This window comes from Diplotaxodon limnothrissa, linkage group LG8 (genome assembly GCF_057381915.1).
Source record: "Diplotaxodon limnothrissa isolate DT_005_m linkage group LG8, D_limnothrissa_male_GT1.1, whole genome shotgun sequence".
In the NCBI taxonomy this organism is placed as follows: domain Eukaryota; kingdom Metazoa; phylum Chordata; class Actinopteri; order Cichliformes; family Cichlidae; genus Diplotaxodon; species Diplotaxodon limnothrissa.
The window spans coordinates 28,113,856-28,137,475 of NC_140603.1; the positions used below are offsets into that span (position 1 = coordinate 28,113,856).

The window sequence follows — 23,620 nt, forward strand, 5'->3', positions numbered from 1 at the left end:
AAACGGCTCTTAAAGCCCACTCTTTGAAGTGAACGACGCGAGCCGGCTCCTTATTGGGAGTCGTGTTTTGTTTTTTTTCCTTTCTTTCTCTCGCCCTCTCTCTCGCACTTTTTTTCCGCTTCACTCCGCACGCGAGCCTTGTGCTTTGCGCTGGGAAGAGGGGGGAGGGGCAATAGTTACACTCAGTAGCACAGGAACAGAGCGGGAGGGAGCCAGGGACAACAACGTCATATTAAAAAGGTATAGTAATCATCCACAACTATTTTCAGTTACAGATGATAAAGGATTCAGAAAGTTTATTGATGCAGGCCCATATGAAAGAGAATGTGCATCTTCTTTTTGTTTTTATATTTTTTCATATTTATATTTAATTGTGTTGTGGTTTGCAGTGTTTAGTGTTTAAATTTGTTTAAAAGGAAAAAGCTGAAAATTTAAATAGTTAAAAGTTGAAATGTAAATAATTGGTTTTTGTATTATATGATTTATTTATTACATTTTACATTTTATGTGGAGTGAATAAATATTTACGGTGGCCCCTACAGACAAAGCACGTACAAACTCCAAAACATGTACAAACACAACAGAAGTGCTCCAGGATGCTAGGGGCAGTGTTGAGCTTTTGTTACCTAGTGGCTACACAAGCCAGGAAGTACCAACTACCGGATTTGGTGTTTGGTAGTAACAGGTAAATGAACATATTTTTTTTTTAATTATTTGAGTATATATGAATGCTTGTGCATAAATACACAAACAATACACGTATGCTTTCAATTGTGTAATTTAAGTGCTCTAGGTAGCTCTGTTTTGGAAGTTCAGTTAACGCTAGAAATGTGTTTTGGAGTTTGTACGTGCTTTGTCTCTAGGGGCCACCGTATATATTTATATATAAACATATATAAATGAATTAAAGCAGCAAAACAACCTGAAGAGCCGGCTCTTTTTAGTGAGTCGAGCCGAAAGAATCGGTTCTCTAAAAAGAGTCGGAAATCCCATCACTACAACCAAGTAGCACCAATCAGTCAAAACAGCCACGCCCCTAACTCTTCACTAACATGCGGTGACGCTAGCGTTAGCCGTGTTAGCACGTTACCTGAAACAGGTGGTCAGGGTGAGTCCACAGGCGCACACCCTTCGTTCATCATATATCCGTGTTGGGCAGAGTGTAAATACTGAGGCTGAATGGCCTTTATACAAGCACACACACTTCTTAGCACTGCAAGGCTATGAGCACAAAACAGCAGTGTAGAAAAATCGAGACAGCCAGCCAATCAGTGAGCTCCTTAAGTCACACCTCGTGGCTAATTTGGATTGCTTGAGATTTTGGAAAAAGATTGTGAAAATCAGTTTTTAAATTTGGAATTTGAAATGAGGTTTTTATTGAGAGTTTAATACTTTTTTGTGAAATTCATTTTTGAAGTATTTATTAATGGATTAATAATTCATTTTAAAATGTTGATTTATAAATAGTGTTTTTATTTTAAATTAAACGATTAAATAATAATTTTGCTTTGGTAATGTTTAATTTTTGTTTTACATTTTTTCCAAATGCGTGCGGCACGGTGGTTAGCACTGTTGCCGCACAGCAAGAAGGTCCTGAGTTCAATTCCGCCATCAGGCTGGGGTCTTTCTGTGTGGAGTTTGCATGTTCTCCCCGTGTTTGCGTGGGTTGCCTCCGGGTATTCCGGCTTCCTCCCACCCTCCAAAGACATGCAGCTTGTGGGGATAGGTTAATTGGTTAATCCAAATTGCCCATACCTGTGAATGCGAGCGTGAATGTCTGTCTCTCTGTGTTGTCTGTCCTGCAACAGACTGGCAACCTGTCCAGGGTTTACCTCGCCTCTCGCCCTATGACAGCTATCAGAATATTTATAGTAGTAACAGTTTCATGGTCTAAATGTTTAGATAGAGAGGTTGAATGTACATTTAAATTCTGTTTTTATTGAATAGTCTGTTTTCTGCACCTTAATTAACAGGTATTTAATCAAATTCCTGTCCAAACTGACTGAGTACCAGGATGTGAACAAGATGACGCCTGGAAACATTGCTATTGTCCTCGGACCCAACCTGCTGTGGACTCAGAATGATGGGTAAGTTATAGCAGATGCATATACATGTGGCTTGTTACCTTATCCTCTTCTGTGTGATCATAACTGAACACAAAATGCTGGATCTTGGTACCAGTGAACCATGGAAACAAATCAGCTGATGACCAGAGGAAGAGTTGTGCCGTGTGTTTGATTTGATTATTATTGTGCACTTATTTCATCCTGCTATCTCATCCTAATATTTTCACATCATGAATTATGCATGTGCTGAGATACCTTCTATACCATGACTTGCAGTTACAATTTAATTATGAAGTTAAACAAACAAAAGCAAGGGCCAGATTTAATTAGAGGCAAGCGAGTGAAGTCATTTTAGTTTTATTGTAATTCCTGCAGGTTTTATCATGCACTGCCTCCTGCTCGGCCCTTAAAATCACTTTTTCATGCAGTAACTTGATGATTAAAGGTGGCAGACAACGAATGGAGGGACTCAAAGGGATTCTCTCATTGCAGCTCAGTTTCTCTTCCTCTTTTTCCTTAATCAAAAAACATGGGCTGCTACTAACAAAAAGGCCTGCAGACACACAACTTCATCCATAGGAGACTGCTGTTATTATACCGTATATATTTAGGAGAAAGATGATGACTTGGCAGTTTTGAATAGGGTGAAGGGTGAAGGACGTCTCCTTTTATATCTCTGTGTAAATCTTACAAACTCGTCATCCCCCTTAACTTTTAATTAGTACTTTAATAGCCCACAGTTCTGAAATGATTTTAATTTTCTCATTTTAATGCTTTGGTAATATCATGAAAATGTGCTAATCACCCTCTGTGTGAAATTCTTACAGACAGACAGACACTTCTCCCCCCCCAATTAAAAAAAAGTGTGTCTTCTCCGTTTGCTCCAGGAACATCACGGAGATGATGACGACAGTTTCCCTACAGATCGTCGGCATCATCGAGCCCATCATCCAGCACGCCGACTGGTTCTTCCCAGGAGGTGAGGAGGGAAAAAGAAGAGGAAACAGCCCTGCTTTGTTTGTTCTTGAAGTCTTAAAATGGCATTTTAGAAAATAAAATACTGAGTTGTTCCTGTTTTCTTCTGTCTTCGTTAGAGATCGAGTTCAATGTCACAGGAAACTACGGCAGCCCCGTCCACACCAACCACAACGCCAACTACAGCTCGATGCCGTCTCCAGATATGGATCAGATGGATCGCAAGCAGAACGACCAGAGCCGGCGGCCGCTCAGCGTCGCCACAGACAACATGATGCTGGAGTTTTATAAGAAGGACGGGTATGACTCTTCTGTGTCTCTTAGCGATGCATTTCAGAGCCCGACCGATATGTTGGCAGATATTAGCTATTTGCGGATATTGGTACTGGCATTTATGACGGCTGAAAATTATGAGAGTTGATCTTGTATGATTTGTTTCAGAAAGCTCTCTGCAACTTCCCACTGGCAGCATATATGTTTGAAACACAACAATCAGCAGATCCAAGCAGAACGTAAACAAATAATTCACAGAACAAGATTACTTTTAAGCTGTACTGTCATAGATTCATAGATAACTGCACATAACAAATATATTAGATTTTTAAATCGCCAAATATTGATATCGGCCTTAAAATCAAGTATCAGTACATTAGGCCTAATCCCAATACTGTTTTTAAAGTAAGAATGCACATAATCTTAGAAACAAGCGAGAGAAGGGTTACAGTGTACTTTTAGTCACTGCAGATCTGGAAAGATTGGCTTGGGCAAGTTATGAAAGTGTAGGTTAGTACAGAATATACACTCACCAGCCACATTATTAAGTACACCTTGCTACTACTCGGTTGGACCCTGTTTTTTCTTGCAACACTGTCTTCATTTTTAAAGGCATAGATTTAGCCAAGTGCTGGAACCATTCCTCAGATTTTGGTCCATACTGACGTGATAGAGTCACACAGTTCCTGCTGATCCAATATGTGAATCTCCCGTTCCACCGCACACCAAAGGTCCTCTACTGGATTGAGATCTGGTGACTGTGGAGGCCGTTTAAGTACAATCAACTCACTGTCATGTTCAAGAAACCAGTTTGAGATTATTTGAGCTTTGTGACCTGACATCTATTATTAAGGGATGGACATGATCATTAACAATACTCAGGTATGATGTGGCGTTTAAATGACACTCCATTGGTCCTAAGGGAATTAAAGTGTGCCAATAAAATATCCCCACGCTATTACACCACCAGCAGCCTGACCTGCAGGATGGAGCCGTACTTTTGTGCTGTTTACTGCAAAGTTGCAACAGAAATCAAGACTTTTCAGACCAGACCACATCTTTCTGCTCTTCTATTGGCCAATTTTGATGAGCTGATGTAAATTGTAGCCTCAGTTTCCTGTTCTTGGTGTGGTCTGCTGCTAGAGTCAGTCTGCTTTGACCTTTTGTGAGTTCAGAGATGTTCTTCTGTGTCTCTCATGGTTGCCTCTCTATAAGCTCAGGCTAACTTAGCCGATTTCCTCTGACCTCTTGCATCAACGAGGCATTTTTGCCCAGAGAACTGCCGCTCACTGGATATTTTTTGTCTTTGGTCTTTTTCTGTAAATCCCAGAGATGGTTGTGTGGAAAAATCCCAGAAGATCATCAGTTTCTGAAATACTCTGACCAGCTTCTCTGTCAGCCAGTCACAATTTTGTTCTTTCTTCTTGATACTTGGTTTGAACTTCAGCAGATTATCTTGACCATGTCTGCATAGATTGAGTTACTGCCATATGATTGGCTGATGAGATAATTTGCATTAATGAGCAGTTAAACAGGTGTGCCTGATAAAGTGGCTGGTGGGTGTCTGTTGCAGCATGAATTTAATATGCAAATATAAACGGTTTATATGTGCACAAACTGACTCCCTAAATAAAACTTTCTCGTCTAAAACTTCCACTGATTCCACCTGTTTAAACCTGTCTCTGAATTAATTAGCAGTCTTCTCTGCGTACACTGTCATCCAGCTGACTGACAGCTAGAGACATTTTTTCTACACAAGGCCACATTGAGGCTCATAAACTTTCCACACGACTGCTTCCTGACAGGGTTGGACGTGTGAAGTAAGAGAAGGAAAATTCCCCAACGATTACACAAGTTTGCCGTGAGAAGTGACCTCAGTGAGAAGCTCAGTTTCACTCTGAGGTGGACAGAAAACGATACAGTTTCACTCTTTATCTACAGGACCTGCCCTCATAACTTTTCTCTGCAGCTCACTGAGACATCTGGAAGTGAGAAAGAAAAAGACTGAGGGTGAGCTGACATTTAGTCTGTGAAATGAGCAATCCGACAATCCTCAAACTGTGAAGAGGGATTAGCTGAAAACCAGTCAATCGCTTTCTTTCTCTTTCACTGTCTGAATCTGAGTGTCTTTCTCTAATGCTTTAATACACCCATGGTCTTATCGGGGCCTGGGGGGAGCCTGAGCTCTGCAGCCCAGGGGCCACAAGTAGCCCGACTAATTAAACCTGGACTGTGTGGGTCGGATCAATAGAGCTCAACTTTCAGTAGAAACAGTCCTTAGAACCAAAGGCTGTTGCTCCACCAAAAGAAAGTCTGCTTTTACATGAGTCCTCTTTAATTTCTTACTTAATTTATGTCAGTCTAATAAGTTAATTAATATTTAGATACTAAACTTGCGGCACTTCTCTGCAACTCTGGGAGAGCAGGTGATGATTAGACAAATAGCCCAACATTCTTCTTCTTCTTTGACACTGATAGCACAGATTAGATCCCAGCTTGGATTAAAAAGCAACAATCATTATATTCACTTAATGTTAAAAGTGTAAGTTTAAAGGGCACTTATTACGGCCATTTCCAGCCCTGTAATCTTATTTTTGGATTCTCCTGGAGTAGCTTTGCATGATTCACAGTTCAAAACAATCCTAGTATGTCTTACCTCAGCCTTGCTACAGCCCTTCTCTTCATCCTCTGTCTGAAACTCACAGTTTGAGCTCCACCCATTTTCTTCTGATTGGCTGAGCCACACAAACAGAAGGTCTGAACAGCAGGTGGGTGGGGCTTCCATTAGACTAGTTAGACTTATGATACTTATGTTTTGTTACACAACACAACCTGATTGATAGCACTCAATCACTGAATCAATCACAAGAAGTGCAACGCTAATGCTAAATCACCACCACTAAGCTTCTATGTGCACCGCAATTATCCTGAATGTTAATTTTGCTTGTTTAGCCGTTTATCTCCTGAAGTAAAAGCTTCAAATTTCATGAGTCAGGTATTTACTACGTAATCTTTTGCAATAGAACAAAAACATGTTCAGAGCTACAAAAACTACTACAGAATGTATTAAAGCATTAAAAAAAATGAACATTTTTAGAACCCACTGCCTGCGAGTTCAGGGAACTTGAAGTGCAAAATGCTAACTCATTCCAGGTTTTAGGACTCATTCACTCTCCTGAGGTCTAAATAGAGGTACTTCATGCTATCTGCCAAGTTGCAGGATTTGCTCCCAGAAGAACTACTTGAAGTCCTTTAAGCTGGTGATGCTCTTTAGCAACATTTCCACATTCCACCTTTATACTGGCTTCATACTGGCCAGGGGTTGGAGAGCAGCCATGATGGCTCTTCTAACATCTGCTTATATATAATGTATGACGAAGCTGGTTAAATCCATAGAGATTTTATGCCTTTTTAAGTCTCCTGCTGCCCTATTACAGCAGATCTTAGGACTCCTCCACCTGCCAAATCCCACTTTAACCCCTACTGATGTTTGATGACTTGTTGGGATCTTTTGGGAAAGTTGTTCATTTTTAGGAAAACTGTTACAAAAATCTCAAAATAACATCTGTATTTCGTGTAAACCGATAAGAAAGACTGATGCCTCATTAGAATCTCTGTAACCTATAGCAAATCATTGCTATGGGTTACAAAACCATCTTTGGTAAGGTTTTCTCTGCCACCCTTATATTTAATGTTGGTAATATAAATCTTGTTCACTTCTTGATTTTGATGAAAGAATTGATATTCAAAGACTTGCCAAAGGGTCTGACTATAGGCTGGATTTCTATAGAAAACAGATGTTGAGAGTTCAGAAATGCTGCCTGTTGAAACACGTCCTTTATCGTGAACTACACTAAATCACTGCTGGTTGTGACTGGGAGTGAAAGTCTGTGCAAAACTCACTGAAAGATCCTTCATAAAACCTGTTTCTTCCCAGGCTGTGTGTACACGCTTGGTAATATCAGTAGAAATGCTTGTTATTGCTCAATCAGAGACCAACAAAAAGGAATGTCAAGACAAAGTGCCAGTCATTTTTACTTTGTGTTTCTACCACTGCAGAGAAACCACACTTACTAAAGACTCACTGCAGCTGCAGGAAACCTCTCGCATGTTTTGGGGGATTTTACTGTATCCAGCAGGGAAACATTGACCTGATTATAGCTAAATTCCTCCTTAGTTTTCGACATGGCCTCAATATTTCACTGTTCTCCTCTCTTAAAGCGTTATCCTGTTTCACTTCTTTGATAACAATGCTATTATCGAGTCCAAGCGTATGAGTCTTTCGTGGTCTCTGCTCGTGTCCTCACTGTGCTTGTCTCTGTTTTAACACTGCAGCATTAGGAAGATACAAAGGTACGGTATAGCTCCTTTTCCTCCACTCATCCTCATGTCACTCTGTTCATCATCTGTTCGTCTCAGCTGCACGTTGAAAGGAGCTGTCTCTCATTTGTCATGTGTCTGAGTGTGTATTGCTTCATAGGGGTGTGTGTGAAATTATATATTTGGACTCCTGTAGTTCAGTGTCTCAGCAGAGTGGGGGGACATGAATAAACAGGCCTGTTTCTCTCTGTTTACATAAGTAAGAGGCATCTTTGCAGTTTCTGATACTGAACTGACTCGTTCAGCCTGTGGATACAATAGTCTCTTGTTGCTTATCTCACCTGACTGCATAGTTACAGTTACTGTTTTTGTCTTATCGTACTAATTGAGGGGTTTTTGTGGTAATCTGTTTGAAATGGAAGCCAGTTAGTTTAGCTGGGGTAAAACACTATACTTTTTACTGACCTTGCATTATCTGTGTTACTGTCTAAGTGCAGATTGTGTAGGGGGATGTCTGCTGCTTGTGGTCAACCATCTATACAGTGTGCAGCCTTTCAGTAATTAAATAAAAAGCTTTTCGAATTAGATCAGCCCTCCAGCACAGCTCTGCTCCATCAGCCGGAGTCAGCTGTCTACATGTGATGGAATTTTTCTTTCCAATATTCATTTGTCCAAAACGCATTTTAGACTCATTAGAGGATACTTCTTTTAAACAAAGGAAAACTCAGGAGGTTTAGTGATTTATGACCTGCAGCATCGCCCTGAAAAGTTTACTTTTGTGTTTGATTTAAGACAACACTACTACTACACTAGTAGTAGTATACTTGTGTGCTTATGGTAAGTGTATAGACAAAGTATCCAACTTGAGACAGTTATTGACTTTAAAGTAGCCACCTTGACATCAGTAGGTACAGTAGGTAATGTACCAAGGTTTTCCTCTAGTTTACTTTAAATAGGGCCAACATTTACAACATAATGCTGTATTTGCTAAGAAACAAAGTGATTCAAAGCATAAACTTGCGAGGAAAGGTTTTACTTTTATAGAATCTGACTTCTGTTTGGATCCAGAAGAGTTGCCTCCTGCTGGCCATTTGAAAGAATGCAGGTCTGATGCATTGGCTTCACTTTCATATCTTTTCATATCCATCTTTTTATTTTTATTTATTTATTTTGTTTGTTTGTATTGGCTTGGCTTGTGTAGATTTCTTTCATTTTTTGAATTCAATTACTTTTTTTTCTTTTTTTTTCTATAGGCATTTGTTTCCAGGCAAGGGTCACCTTAGATATAAAATACATAAAACCACATTTGGTTTTATACAGAAGAAGAGCAGCTAAGAAGGGAGTGGTGGGTGGATTTAGTTACCTTGGGCCTGCTGTTTCAACAGACTTTGTGCCATATTAAGTTAAACTACCTCAAACCCTAAGAAGAATTGACAAACCTTAAGTGTGGCATCAATCTTCCTCAAACTCTAGACAGCCAAGAGACCTATATGAGATCGATCAATTCTGTTTTAATGACACAGGAAAGTACATGTGTAATTAATTAGTTTGACAATGACTGTTTTCTTCAGTTAGCAGAATCAAGCCCACAGTGGGATAAATGCATTAAAAACCCTGCAAAATTCACTGGATTAGCACCAGCCGTCTGAATTATATATAAGTTGAAGCCCTGAAACAACATACCGTTCTCATCAGGAGACAGTGGAAAAGATGGATGTAGCAACTGTGATGTCACACACTGCTTCGCGAAGTCCTGCTCTGGCCTCATTTCCTTAGTCCTGGACGTTTCCACTTGCATGCAGCCATCAATTAATTCTGCTGATTTGCACTTAAAATGAAAAGGACGGAAACGCACATCCTGTTTCATCCAAACTAATTTTTGTTTGTTGAGTTATTTAAAATATATATTAGTTATTTTCCATCATGTTGCAGGAGAATGTGTGTTGTTGCATGCTGGGAATCGTGTGAGTGAAGCTGAGCGACCCTACCTGCTCGTCTGGGGTCGGCCTTTTTTAAATGCACTGATATAAATGAGAGACAGGAAAGCCGATCCCTTTTACCCCCCGGATGATGTGTTTTGGGTGTGGAAACCTGACCCCTGAACTACACACAGACAAACACGCCCTTTGACTTGATTGGCTGTGCATCTCTGTCCCACTGCAGCATGGGTGTCAGGGTGATGGACACTACTTGGGTGTCGCGCAGGGGATCGTCGTCTACACGTAAATCCTTGTCCACGCCACCGAGTGTGCACCCCCCCACCCCACCCATTGACGCGCTCATCCCCGAGCAGCCTGGGGAATTCTCAGCCTCCCCCTCCCCCACCCCTCCTCCCACTAGCAGCGACCGAGCCAGGTAAGGCAGTTGTGGCCCCACCCGTCCTCCTGTTTCACCTCCCCACCCCTCCTTTACTCCTGCTCCACGCCCGCACACACACCTGCTGCCGCTGCTCGCTCGTCACCGCGTCTGCTGCCGCGCCCTGCAAATGACACCCGAACTGCGCTGTCTGCCCCTTCCAACCCCCACCCACCCCACCTCCACCCCTTGTTTTCTTGTCTGTCGTTCATCCTCACCTCTGTGTGAACCCACCCTGATGAGGCATGTCATTTAGAACTTCTTTTCATTTCAACATCTCCTCACCCCCTGAATTTCCTGAGTCATGCGTGGAGTTAATTTTCTGCCTGAGTGGTGATACTGCATATCATGTGAAGATTTCACTTCTACTTAGGGCTGGGTTTAACCAAAATGTGTTGAAAGGTTCATCCACAGTTCAGTAGAAAACTATTTATTGCTGCATGTGCATGGATCACATCTCTATTTTTCTTTTGCCATCAGTCCGAGCATCATTAGCAGCATAACGGTCCATTGTCGCAGGAGCCTGCAATGGATGAGGTGGCTGATTTTCTGTTTTATTATTTTGTTTTCTTTGTGCTCTTCCCCTCCTGGAGCCTTCACTTCACTGTCCCAACAACGATTACTCCTCACCTGATTTTTCCCCTGATTTTTCCCTCGTTATGGACCAAACGTAAAGTTTCAAATCCACACATCCCTCGTCCTAGAACTAATGAATTCATCCGCTTGAATCACTGATATTTCTATCATTGCAGTTCAGACGATGCATCCTCCAATTGGTCGGACTCCTGTTACGCCTACCCCTCCCCAGAGGAGGAGAGGCCGCCTCCCCCTTACCCCTCTTCCTCTTCTTCCTCCTCTTCCTCCTCCTCTTGCTCTTCCTACTCGCTCCCTCACCACCATTTCCGCACCCGAACACCTCCGGGTATGCGTCCCGTTGCCCCCAGCCCCGAATCTGTGCCCCCTGGCCCGTCCCCTCCACCCCGCCGCACTGGGTACAGCCCGCCCCCGCTCCCTCACTCCCTGTGCCCATCCCCTCAGCAGCTTGACGTCAACTCCAACCCCAAACCTAACTCCCTGCATCTGCCCAAACCGGCCTCCCCGTCTATTGCTCCGCATGGGCCCCCGTCTGAAACAAATGGCTCCTCCCTTTACATCAAACCCCCGCTCGTTCTCACTCGTCACGATCTCTTCCTTGGCTCCCCGAAAACCCCCAGCACCCCTCTCCCTGCTCCACCTCCATGGGCAGCCTGTGCCTGTAGCCGGGAGAGAGGAGCCAAGCTGACGAGGTAAATACAGAGCCCTGCTCAACCCGCTCCCACTAACACAAATCACACACAAATAAGGAGAGGCCCCCGCAGGGACAAGGAAGCACAAGAGAGGGGTGATTTTTTTAAAAAAAGAAAAAAAGAAACTCCCTTCAGTGCCACCCTACTCTGTGTCCTATTAACTCGCTTGGTTTGCAGCTGTCACTTATAGAAATCAAAGCGCTTTAAGGATTCCATTATCACATCCATCTTTAATTTTGCTGCCATGTATGTAATCCATAACTTTCCATGTGAGCAGGGTATTCAGGAGCCTGTTGCCAGGCAACAAAGGAAATCCAAAGCTTTCAGTCAATGATTATAAAAGTCAGCGTTAATGAGTCAGTGAGATTTTGAATGCGAAGGCAATGATGTATGCAGGAGCAAAACAGCACTGTTTGATATTTAAGGAAACCCCAAAAAACATCTGCTTTGGTTTACAGCAACATGTTCATATGAGTTTAAAGGGGACCTATTTTGCTTTTTTTATACATATTTGCACTGATAGAGAATAAATAGTTTCCCCTTATGTAAGGTTGCATTACCCATCTACAAGCTGATTACCAGCAACCATTAAAAGAGGGAGGAAGTACACACTGCTAACTACCACATGTCAGACAAAACCAAAGACAACCACAGTCTCATAAAGCGTCCTTTAAAAAAAGATGAGGTCACAGTCCTGTAAGAGATGTTTGGAGGTGTTGAACAGTCAAATACATCTTAGTAAATATCAGAAAACATTGCTATCTTCTGCCGCATATAAACAGATTTGAACAGCAGGTGGTCTGTCCACTCTCTCTGACATCATTCAGAGCTAAGAGCAGGAAAAACTGGCTGAAATAGGGCAGAAGGTAAGTAGTAGTAGTATCACAGATATTACTTTTACATATGCTGACCTCATTAATTTGAAACTTCAGCCATGTTTAATATGAAAATCCAGATATCGTATCAGCATAATAGCTTCCCTTTGAATGCTGGCTGCTTCAGTCGCCTTCCATGTCTCGTTTGCTGAAGAGTGAGAGTGTGTTGAGGCGTAGCTGAGGAGAGTCAGTCGATCAGAGAGTAAACTGGTTATGTTTTGACCTTAAGACCTTCTTCCCATTGGCATTCTGGCTACACTGGGCTGTAGGAGTAAGGAAAATGTATTAAGCTGTCAGGATATGTTTGAATTTTCTTTCCTTCTTTTTTTGCTCAACTGTATAAGCTACATGTCCATCTGCAACAGTGGTCACCGGGAATTATGGCTGCTCTCATATATTTTCCTTTTTTTTTATAAAACAAAGAGATTTATGGAGGCAGGGTTAGTAAATTACAGAAGAAAGTATATCATAATGTGTGTGTTTGTGTGTTTTGTCCTTCACTCTCTCCTCAGTACTCTGAAGAACAAGGAGCTGTCTCCAGTGATTGGACAGAAGGGGCTCCAGGGAGCAGTGACCTCTAGTGGACAGTCGCAGCTCTCTGACCACAGTCCGCACACCTTGAGGAGAGGTAATACAACTAACTGGGCGTGTATGACAGGGATCTCAGCTTGTCTCAAAAACATGGTAAAAATAGTAAAAGTAATTTTGGGGATTTAAAAACTCTGCACCTTGCCCAGTACTGTGACAGCAAAAAAAGATGCAGCACGCTGTGTTCATTTAGCTGTCTCTCAGGCTCTAATAGAATCTGTCTAATCTATTAGTCAGTGCTGTGAATGAGGTCATTTTAAGTTACAGTGGAACCTCTCGTGTGGAGAGGATGTAAATCTGCAAAAATGTGTTTTCATTCATTGTTTCCACTCTGGTTGCTGCACAAAAGAGGGGAAAAGGTCCTTGGAAAACCACATAATAACTGACTGACGGCTGCAGTAGAGTTTTATCTGCTAAAATATCCTCAGACTCGAAGGATAAGAGGGCGATGTTTAGTTTGAAGAAATAAACTTGACTTGATGCTGTATGATTGAAGGGTTTAATTAAGGCAGATATTATAATTAATGAGCAATTTGATGGGTAAATTTGTCTGGGGAACTTCAGAGTTTATTAGACTGAAGACGAGACAAGCATCTCTTTTACACTTAAACTTTGATGACTAAAAAGTGATTTTTACTTTGAAATAGCATGTCAAAACATTTGTTTATTCTTAAAGCAAACTGGTTGCTTTTATTTCAGAAATATAGAGACATTTGTTATCATGGTAACTTTTTTTTTATAACTGTCAGCTTTTATATTGAAGATCTGGCAAATTAAAGCAAATTTCTTTTACTTTGGAAAAATGGGCATGTCAAAGTTTTTTTTTTTCTTTTATGTTGAAAATCTGGTACTTTAAAGCATCACCGCAGATTTCTATAAAAATTGAACACTTTTAATTTGACAAACAGACATGCTAGCAGACTCCTAAATGCCTTTTATTTTGGAAATATTGCAGACCCCGATCATCTTGTGTTCTTTCTTGGTGGTCTCTCTACAGCAAAGAAGCTGGCTCCGATCCCGCCTAAAGGCCCTTACTGCCCAACGGGAGCCATGTCCGACCAGTCCACAGGTCAACCGTCTCCAGTCAGCCTGTCTCCCACTCCTCCCAGCACCCCCTCCCCATATGGCTTCAGCTACCCGCAGGGATATGCCACCATCAGCTCCCCGGGTCAGTTGCAGATGGTCACCACCCCGTCTCTGTCCTCTCCGCCCTCGTTGGCTGGGACTCTCACCAAGGCCAGACCGACCCCCAAGCCGCCCCGGCAGAGACCCAGCCTGCCTCCTCCTCAGCCTCCATCCACACCTGGCACTAGTCCCCAGCCTCTGGAGCACTCATCTGGGCTCCTGGACGGCCTTTCTCCTGGGGAAAGCATGTCCACTGGTAATGCTAAACTTGACCGTTTTTTTTAAAGCACTTTGTGTTCGTAATTCTTTTTGCTATATGTAGATTTGATAAATAATATGCCATAGTTTGACAAATATTATGAATTCTTATTATTTAAGTTCATGTACTTGGATGTATATGCACTGTTTTTGGTCTATTCATGACATTTATTGGCAATAATGATAGATGTAGGATAACAGCAGACTATCCTTTGGTGTCTTTCTCCATCAGGAGAGGAGTCGTGTATTATGCATTTGTTTGCCTCTCCATCACCTGCAGGTTCTAATCATGATTTTCATGTAATTTCTTCCCCTCTTATCGTCTCACCTGCAGCGGTATGAGGCGAGAGGTTCAGTGTGATTCTGTGTGTGAGAGGGACTTTTAGGGTAAGCAGGAGTTTCTGTGCTAAAGCCTCCCTTCCCCTCCTCTTCGGTACCCTCAAACCCCAAACATGGAGCCGCCCGCTGACATGCTCACAACACAGTGAAGCTGCCAGTAGATGCAGGTTTAAGATTATCCGCTGCTCTACGGCAGCCTCACTCATATGACCATACAGGCGCTGTGTTCAGTCCACCTTTTACTCATTTTGTTGGCCTTTGCATGGTGGCTGAGACTGATGCATGGCTTACATGGGCGTGCATACCGGACTGTCCACCGATCCCAACCTCTCCTGCGCTTAGGATTCCCACCCATAATGCCCTGCTCCAGCTGCCCCTCCTCTCCCTGGCTTCATCTGTCACCCCACCCACACACCCCTCACGCTTCCCGCCGACTCCACCTCTGCCCCTCAGTCAGCGCACTTCCTGTCTGCACCAGTTTTCCATCACATGTTGTACACTAGATGTCTTCACTGTCAATATTATAGTAATATATTATATAAGTACACATGTACTGCATGGCATACTAGCCAAATTTCTATATAGGTAGGTAAGCACAAGCACCAAAGGTCTGTAATATATGAAGGGAGAGCTCAGCTTATCCAGGTAACTTCAGGTCTAACCTGGGGTTTTCAGTATTATGTAGGTTGTTTGCCTTTACTAGGTATATTACCATGGTAACATGGCGTAGACTTAACCTGGATCGAAGCAGAAAATGTTTAAAATTAGACATTAACAGTTATGAAGTCACCACCTACTGACCAATCAGTTCTCTGTAAAATAGCATCATGTTTCCTTGAGCCTCTTGATTGTAAACCATCAAATTTTTACTGTCAGCCTTACAGTCTGAGTTTTTAGTTTTCTTTTGTGGGTTAATATAGACTAAACCTTGTTTTTTTAGCAATTGTTTTCCAGTCTTACTGATAAAAGTGTCTGGTCAGATTCTCATAGTTAGACTGATGCATGCCGGGGTTTAGCCTGATTGTTGACGTTAGGGTGAATCCAGATAACAGAAAGAGATCCTGGGTACGCTGAACTTGCCTTGCCTCAGAAGCCATGACCCTTTGTTGCCTGCTTGCTTGCAGTGGATAAAAAGAGCTTGTAAACTGCACAGATATTGTTTGGATTTTGTTTTGCCTGCATATATTAAGTCCATGTGGTACATCAGCAGGATTTTGATTTTGACAAATAGCCTTCAGTGACAGGAAATCTTAATTGTGTTGCATAAAATGCTAGTTTGGTCAAAATGATCTAACTTTATCGATAGTTAGTGTTTGTTGTGTCATTGTCCCCTCTACACAGAGCTAGCTCCACACAGACACAAGCTCTCACATTTTTCAAAGTCATCCAACGGGCCAGATTGGAGTCTTCTCTGGGCCAATTCTGGCCCCTGGGCCTCATGTTTGACACCCCTGCCCACCATTAGGGAATGGTGATGTTCAACAGACACATACACTTTTTACACTGTGAATCCCTGTCATGCATTTTTAATTTATTTCTTCACGCTTCCAACCTTGGTTTGGACGTCTGCTGTGTGTGACATCATTCAGCGCTGATGAATCACATCTGGAAGGATCTTTTTCTCTGTTTGCACGGTTTTTATCTGTCTGCTTATCCTCTGCTTGTTCTCTCTGCTCTGCCAGATTCCCTCTGCAACTTGGACATCCCCGTCATTAACATGGAACTGGACAGTATTTTTGACTTGACCCACATCTCCCCCTTCAGGAACTCAGTGGCACAGCTGGAGTCGGCCAACAGCAAAGAGGACTCGGAGGAAGAGTCTGAGAGCACAGTGCTATGACGCCACCGAGTTCCCCCACCCTCTCCGTCAAGCTACTGCTGTGCCGTCTCGATCATTCATTGACCTTTCACCTCTCCAGCTGCATTAACTTCGGCCTCAGCGGCCACCTCTGGACCTCCTCATCACGCCTCACCTGTGCTCGATCCAGAGGGGCCAGCGCGTACAAAAGAAAAAAGCACTTCTATACAGTAAAACAAAAAAATCTGGTGAACACACATACACACGGTTTTGGCGACAGTGTTGTCAGGGGAAGATTTGACATTTTGCATTGGCTGGATGTTTGTTTTTTTTAATTTAACTTAATGTTTTCTTTTTCTTTCTGCCTTATTTGATTCACTTGCAATATTGCCTTTAACCTCACTCACACGAGACTGGAAACAGGCTGCTGGGAGGATGAGTGCTCTTTGCTGCTGCTGCTGCTTTTCATGAGTGAATTTCAGAACAAACTAACACAGTGCTGTATATCTGTCCTGTTAACTTCCTTCTCTCACCGTTCATCTCCTCTTGGCTTGAAACGCCTCTGGCCCCGAATTTCAGTCCCACTTGAGCGTTCACTTTGAGTGTGCCAGTGTGTCGTTTTGGAAAGCGCGCGCGTGTGTGTTTTGCTAGTGTGTGTGACGTGTTAAGTGAAGTGGTAATTGTATTATATGATGTTGCACTGTCGGTGTCGTGGAGCAAAAACAGGAATGAATGTTTTAGATGTTTAGAAGTTAACTAAGCAGGTTGGGAAGCGGTTAAACGCCCAATCACTCCTTTCTCTTTATAACAAGGCATTCAGTCAGGATATCAGTCACTGGATATTTATTGTTTATACTGTACATTTTCAGAGTGTATGATACGATTAACAATCTAACCCAGATCATATTTTGTATCCATGGGAGAGCTATATAGTTGATGCTGTCAGGGAGCTATAAAGTATATGAGATACATGCTGTAGTTTATGAAACGTCCACCAGTATGAAAAATGAAAAACTCAATTGTGTTTACTCAGAAATATTTTTTGGCAGGACGCAAAGCCGAATGAGATCTTTCATTTTTCTTTGTCGAGTTAGGCGTCATTTCAGTTTCAAGGATGTACAAGTTTGTAACTGTGAAGCCTGGAGTGCATAACCACATCGTTTATTTTTTAAAAATAAAATAAACTTCATCCACATAGCAGTAGCAGAGGCTCTGAATGGCCAGCTCTGTGGGTGGGGTGCCCTGTGGGGTTTTCTTGTGTGTTTCCTTTGTCACGAGACATTAGACAGAAACCTATTAAATATTAAACATTTTGCATTGTTTACTTGGCAGTTTGCTGGCAGGTAGTTGTCCTCTCTTTACTTTTGCTGGGCTCATTGCTGTGCTGTTCCCACTAACTGTTGGTCAGCGCATTAGCTCGATAGCGATTCGATGCTTGTCCTCAAACACTATGCTAAATAATTTGGCAAACCTAATTAATTTATATTGTATCACTTTTGGACCTGCTATCCACCCATCCATTATTTCTCTGCTGCCTACCTGGGTTCAGGCCATGGTAGGCAGAGATGCCCAGATCTCCCAATTTCCAGGTTTTCTGGTGGGAAACCGGGGAATTCTGCAGCCAGCCGAGAGCTCAAATCTGAATAGCGTCTGCTGGCTTTGGGCTAAGGTCGCCTCCCAGTAAGACATGCCGACAACACTTCACTTAGGAGGCATCATAATCAAACCACCTGAGTTGGCAGATCTACTCTGAACTCCTAAATGGTTAACCTCCTCATCCTGACTCTGTAGATTAAGGTCCCAGTCGCACAGGCCTAAAGACCTGTCAGTGATCCCATGGTACCCACCGGTCACTAGGGAAAATTTGTATTCCCCAACTGGTTGCCAAATGGTTGCTAGAAATTGCTGGCAGTCTCTAGGTGAAATTGGTCAGAAAGCGGTATACGGTAATGCACCAAAGACCACCTTGTGATTGCTTTGGTTGCTTGCAGATTGCCACAGTTGCTGAGCAGTAATGAAACTGTGGAAAGTGGGATGCAAAGTGGAAATGGAGATCATTCGCCTTAAAAACAGTTGAAGTAAAAAAGTTTCATGTTTTGAAAGGTGTTGGATGCAGTTGTAAGGCACGACTTTTACTTTGATGGTGAACAGTCTTAGTTTCCTTTCCACATAGGAAGTAGCATGCGCTTCACTGCACCCTGAAACCCAATTGCATGCTTGTGCCATGCAATAATAATTTAGATCAGAGGTTCTTGGTGCAACACCCTCTTTGTGACCAATTTCACCCGTCACTCACCTCCAACGATTCGGCCAATATAACTTTTTCCTTAGCGATCAGTGGTTGCTAGGCAGTCATATTTAGGCATGTGTGATTGCCGTACACCCTTAGCAAGCAATATCATTCAATTCATCTGCTTTTCTTTATACTTTTTCTCTTTTTAGCTCAGTTTTTGGTCTCCACCACTTGATGAGAGAGACATATCTGGCTCTTTAGGTGCCCAACACTCCATTAAATGCACCGGCCAGCTGCTAACTTTGTGTTTCCTGTTAGCTTAGCAGATGTTGTTTGAAACAACACTGATGAAACCAGTAAGACTGACACAGAACGCAAACAACAGGTGGAAAGATGCTAAAAAACAAAGATTTTAGAGATTATGAACCTGCTGTATCACACTCCAGGATTCATACAGTGCAAACTTGTATTGACATATTGAACCATTCTTGGGAAAGAGCAACAGCCCTGACACATTTAACATCCTATCATATCGTAGCAAAGCCAGAAAACAGTCTAGAGACACTTTCAGAAAAAAGGTGCTTGGTCTCTTATAAATAAGCACAGTTTTTCTGTCATTTTCAGCCACATTCACATTACAGTTTATAGGAACCCTGCCTGATGATGCTGATATTTTTGGTCTATTTTAGTGAACCAGAGGCAAGTGCAAAGATATGTGTGTATATGTGTTTATTTTGATGAGAGTATTTATACAGATATATTTCTGAATACTTTTTACTAGGTATGAGGAGCTGTGGTCGTTTCCGCTGCACATGAATCCGAGGAATTTTTTTTCAAGTATTCAAACGTGGGACCAGAATTGCTCTGCTGCCGTATCAAAACCTTTTCAGGAATCGCAGGTTCAGTTTAAGAGGAAACTTGAAAATCAGTTAAACTGGAGTAACAAGGTTTGTGTACGACAGCAGTAGTTTGCTATTTGCCTTGCGGTGGGTTTTTGTTGTGACCTATCCAGATTTATACGACTTTCCTTTTGTCCTGAAAACATCCACTACACATGGCCTCAAAGTCACTGTGCTGCTCTACCTGTGTCTTTCTTTAAAGCGCGATATCACTCACAGGACTCTTGTAAATACCGAAGCCTCTATACAGTTTGTTCTGTATATACTGAAGGGAGAAATTCATATATATATATAAATATATAGATATATACAAATACTGTATTGAAAAGGATAAATGATGATGAACATCCATACTATATGTATAATATTATAATGTTGCTGGAACTAGCACAAGCCTAACATGGTACAGCAGACTGAAAGGTCAAATCTAGTGCTTGTTTTGCAGTTTCTGACCTCAGAATGAACCTCTTGAACTTTTAGATTTGATTTTAGACAACAAAAAAACAACAACACATCACTGCAGCTACGTGAAAATTCAAGACGTCTCGTGCAGCTTTGAGCACATTTCCTGGTATATTTGAGATTCGTGGAAATGTGATTGTGTGTTCTTTAGAAATAAAAATAAGTGTCTGTGGGGTGCTGCAATTGCAGTGACACATCGATCACAGTTTGAAAGGTTTAAACAGACTCTGCATGAAAACTGCTGCATTACTGTCTTTTAGACAGCAGAACCAGACAGCAATGCAGCAGAGGTTATATGTTTAAGAGAAAACAGACGTTAAACAACAGTTTGCATAGAACAGATTTTTTTACAAGCAGAAAATTTTAAATTGGTACAAAAAAGAAATATCAGAGGTCATCCAAACCATCAAGATGCTTCTTTTATCTGACTAAAGCTTAATTTATAGTGCTGCATTAACCTGTAGAGACCCTATATCCTCTGGCATAGTCTGGCATCCACCTTGCTGCTGTGGCAACGCAGCCTACAGTGGCGGTAATATGCTCAAAAATGTATATTGATTATTACAAGGATAATGCCTCTGTGAACCAACGTGTAATAGGCTCTAGTTGCATTTAGTGTGCTCACAGTGCTAATTCATTACCCAGTGTTAATGTAACACTGAAAAACAACTCATTTTGACAGTTAATAGAATTGAATATTGGGGAAATGACTCCATTCATGTTTATTTTTTTTATATTACGACTGTAATTCCAACAAGGACATTTTAAACAGTTGGTTTTTACACATCCAGTAGCTGCGGAGCCACATTGCCATTCAGCTGGGCAGGTGTTTCTGGCTCCTTTTTATCTATTTGCTCTCTATTTACCTGTGTTTTCGCTTTCCACCACCTCCTCAGAGGAATGTCTGGCTGTCAAGATACTAAATGCTCCACTGTGATCTCATAGTGACTGGTCCTGAGATCTAGTCTGAACCAACGCTGATGAGAGCAGTAAGATTAAGCAACGCTGGGTCTGATTTACCACCGTAATCGTGTGGTGTTTTTCTCTCTTTCCCGTTGTTCCGCATTTATCAGCTCCAAGTCCAACACAGCAGAGCACTGCAGACACAACAGCGCACAAGTATGATTGTAAAACCACGCCACTCATTATGGCGTGGGAGTCACTAAAGGACCATGATAGGAAAGAGAAATCACACGAGGATCCAGACATTTTTAATTTGTAGTTTTAATTAATAATGTATCACTCATATAGCCTCCTCACTTTGTGGACATAAAGCCGTCATGAGACGTAGATTGATCATGATCTTTGATCGTGTTGTTTCCCTGTACCATAGCCGAGCCTTTCTGGATGCACATAACAGTGAATGAAGCAGCTCTATTACTACGAGACCGAGCCCTTTCTTGCTTTCCTCGTTGGCTAGCTTGTTAGCTTGCAGGTGCTGTGGATGTCTGCCTGTCTATGTCATTTTGATGGGACGCTTGTTGCTGTGCAGACCACAAAGAACACTGGCCAGGCCGAACATTAAGAACCTGTTTAAATGTGTGGCCCGGATTTTAAATTTTCAGGGCCTTGATTTTTTTTTTAGCATAGGCAGATTCAGCACAGGACTATAAATTAAGCTTCCTCCAAAAACTGTAGAAAAAGAAAGCTTTCTATCACTTAGCACCAAGAAAAGTTGTCAAATCTGAGCAGATTTCTCTGTTATGTTTGGAAAATCCATTTAATTACTGATAAAAACAGTTTCAGATTATTTCCTGGTACTCAAATGATCTTTGAATCTACCAACTTCTTATTTTTTGCCATAAAAGAAATGCTGATTTTGAATCAATGCAGCATGGTTTTACAATATAAATTTAATATTTAGAAAAAAGTTTCTTTTTCAAATTTGCTGTTGCAGTTAGGCTGTGCTGAGGTGAATGGTCTGTCCTGTCTTTGTTTCTGTGTTACAATGTGCTGCTCTTCGTTTTTGTACTAAAGGGTCTCAGATCAAAGCCTGTACATACAGAACACGTCAAACACGACTTTATTAACAATAACCCAGTCGAGCAAAGACAGCCGGCAAGAGATTCCAGAGACAGTTTTCAGTATTGCAGCTTTTGCAAGCATGCCCTTTGAGCACTAAACTTCAAAGGCCTTTTTTTACATCAGTGGAATGTACTGATAGACAATGTCCACCACATAGGTTGTGATAAAGGCGGATTGTGTGTGTTGTGACATAGTTTCAAGAGTAAGAGTGTGCAGGGGTATCAAATATCGACATTGTGCTGTGTGGAAGTCGGAAGCATGCTTTTTAACCATGCCTATGAAATGCGTCTCATCTTTGGTCCTATTTAAATGTGCTTGTATTTATTTTTTATAAGTGAATAGATCGACCTTTGCAAGAAAAGAAGAAAATTCAGTGCTGCCCTTTGACCTTTTTGAGTCAAGCTCCCCCGTCAGTTCTGCTAAGAGTTTATTTAAATCATTCATGATTTCCTGTTTGCTTTCACCACGTATCCTCATATGTTCCACCGGTTTTATCTATAGCAAATCAAGAAAAGCACATCAGACTCCAAACAGACCAACAACGAAACAACATGGAGGATAAGACAGAATAATTCACTTTCAGAGGACTGAACATCTGCTAAAATCAACTACAAATGAGAAAAAAACTGTGACGTGTAGGGTCACGTGGACCCGCGCAGTCTGTAGATTACACTGTGGTGCATGCAGCCATCTCCATTCATCCTTTTCTTTGCATAACTTTAAGTTCCAAGTAACGGGGGCCAAAACAAAAAGGGAAAACGTGATCGATCAAGGAATCTTTTTTTAAAAAGTTCTTTGTGTCAAACTGTAGTGATGCTGTGGACTCTTTAAAGTTTGGAGTACAGATGAAATGCCTTTTCTTGGACTTGCTTTCTCTCAGTCACCAAGTGGAACACAGTGTAAGATAAAATGAGAAAAAAATTAAATTAATCCTCATCCGAATGTTGAAACTATTAAAAATGTTTTTTTTTATATTACTCGGATGTTCTGTGCTTTTTGTTCCAAATAAATGTCATTTAAATCGGTGTAACTGATGACAGAAAGGCTTCTGGAATATCAGGAGTGCAAAAAATATTTCCGGCAAGTACAACAGTGAAAAAGGACATTTAAATCCTCACGGGGTATTTCAGAGAACTTCTAATATCACTTCCGCTCACCGATGTTCGGTTTTAGGGAGCCTGTAAGATACTGAACTATAGAACAAAAACTGAAAACTTTGTAGGTAAACTTTTTCTTCATGTTTTTATTAGAAGAGCTCAAGACAAAACATGAAGACCCCTTTGACTGTAGTAAAACAGCTTCCTGTGAGTGTTCGGGACACCACAGCATCAGGAGCCTCTTTACAGCATCTGTCATTTTGATTTAAGGAACGTGGACAGCTGCAGACACCACAGCCGAGCATGAACTCCACCACCTGCAGCTGCTGTGTTTTAAAGTAAATTCTCTGATGGGCGGCACATAGAAGTCCAGACGAACCCATATGATCAGTTTCACAATGTCATTCAAACCAAGGCAGACACAGCAGCAGGAAAATAATCAAGCCTTAACTGTCCTTGTTAACCTGCATAACCACCAGCTTCTTATACACACATGAAAGCTTCTAATCTGTTTTAACTAATCCAGATTCAAGGAAGTGCCCTTATAAATCTTTAACTGAGCACAAGTATGTGTTAGCAGTAGCAGAATGCTAGCATTTATTCATTTATTGGCATTTATTAACTGAGGATGTAGTGGACCACTGTA

General features: G+C 41.7%; 1 protein-coding gene across 1 annotated transcript in view; it reads left to right on the forward strand.

Annotated features, from left to right (window-relative positions):
- LOC146627098 (rho GTPase-activating protein 44-like) overlaps nucleotides 1-16,557 on the forward strand; it is a 92,369-nt gene extending 75,812 nt beyond the window's left edge. The window contains exons 14-23 of the mRNA XM_085361047.1: nucleotides 1,974-2,087; nucleotides 2,954-3,045; nucleotides 3,161-3,341; nucleotides 7,650-7,667; nucleotides 9,798-9,989; nucleotides 10,470-10,526; nucleotides 10,742-11,275; nucleotides 12,663-12,778; nucleotides 13,736-14,119; nucleotides 16,143-16,557. Coding sequence (XP_085217173.1) covers nucleotides 1,974-2,087; nucleotides 2,954-3,045; nucleotides 3,161-3,341; nucleotides 7,650-7,667; nucleotides 9,798-9,989; nucleotides 10,470-10,526; nucleotides 10,742-11,275; nucleotides 12,663-12,778; nucleotides 13,736-14,119; nucleotides 16,143-16,300 — 1,846 coding nt within the window. The 3' untranslated portion in view covers nucleotides 16,301-16,557. The remainder of the gene's footprint in view (nucleotides 1-1,973; nucleotides 2,088-2,953; nucleotides 3,046-3,160; nucleotides 3,342-7,649; nucleotides 7,668-9,797; nucleotides 9,990-10,469; nucleotides 10,527-10,741; nucleotides 11,276-12,662; nucleotides 12,779-13,735; nucleotides 14,120-16,142) is intronic.
- The last annotated feature ends 7,063 nt before the right edge of the window (nucleotides 16,558-23,620 follow it).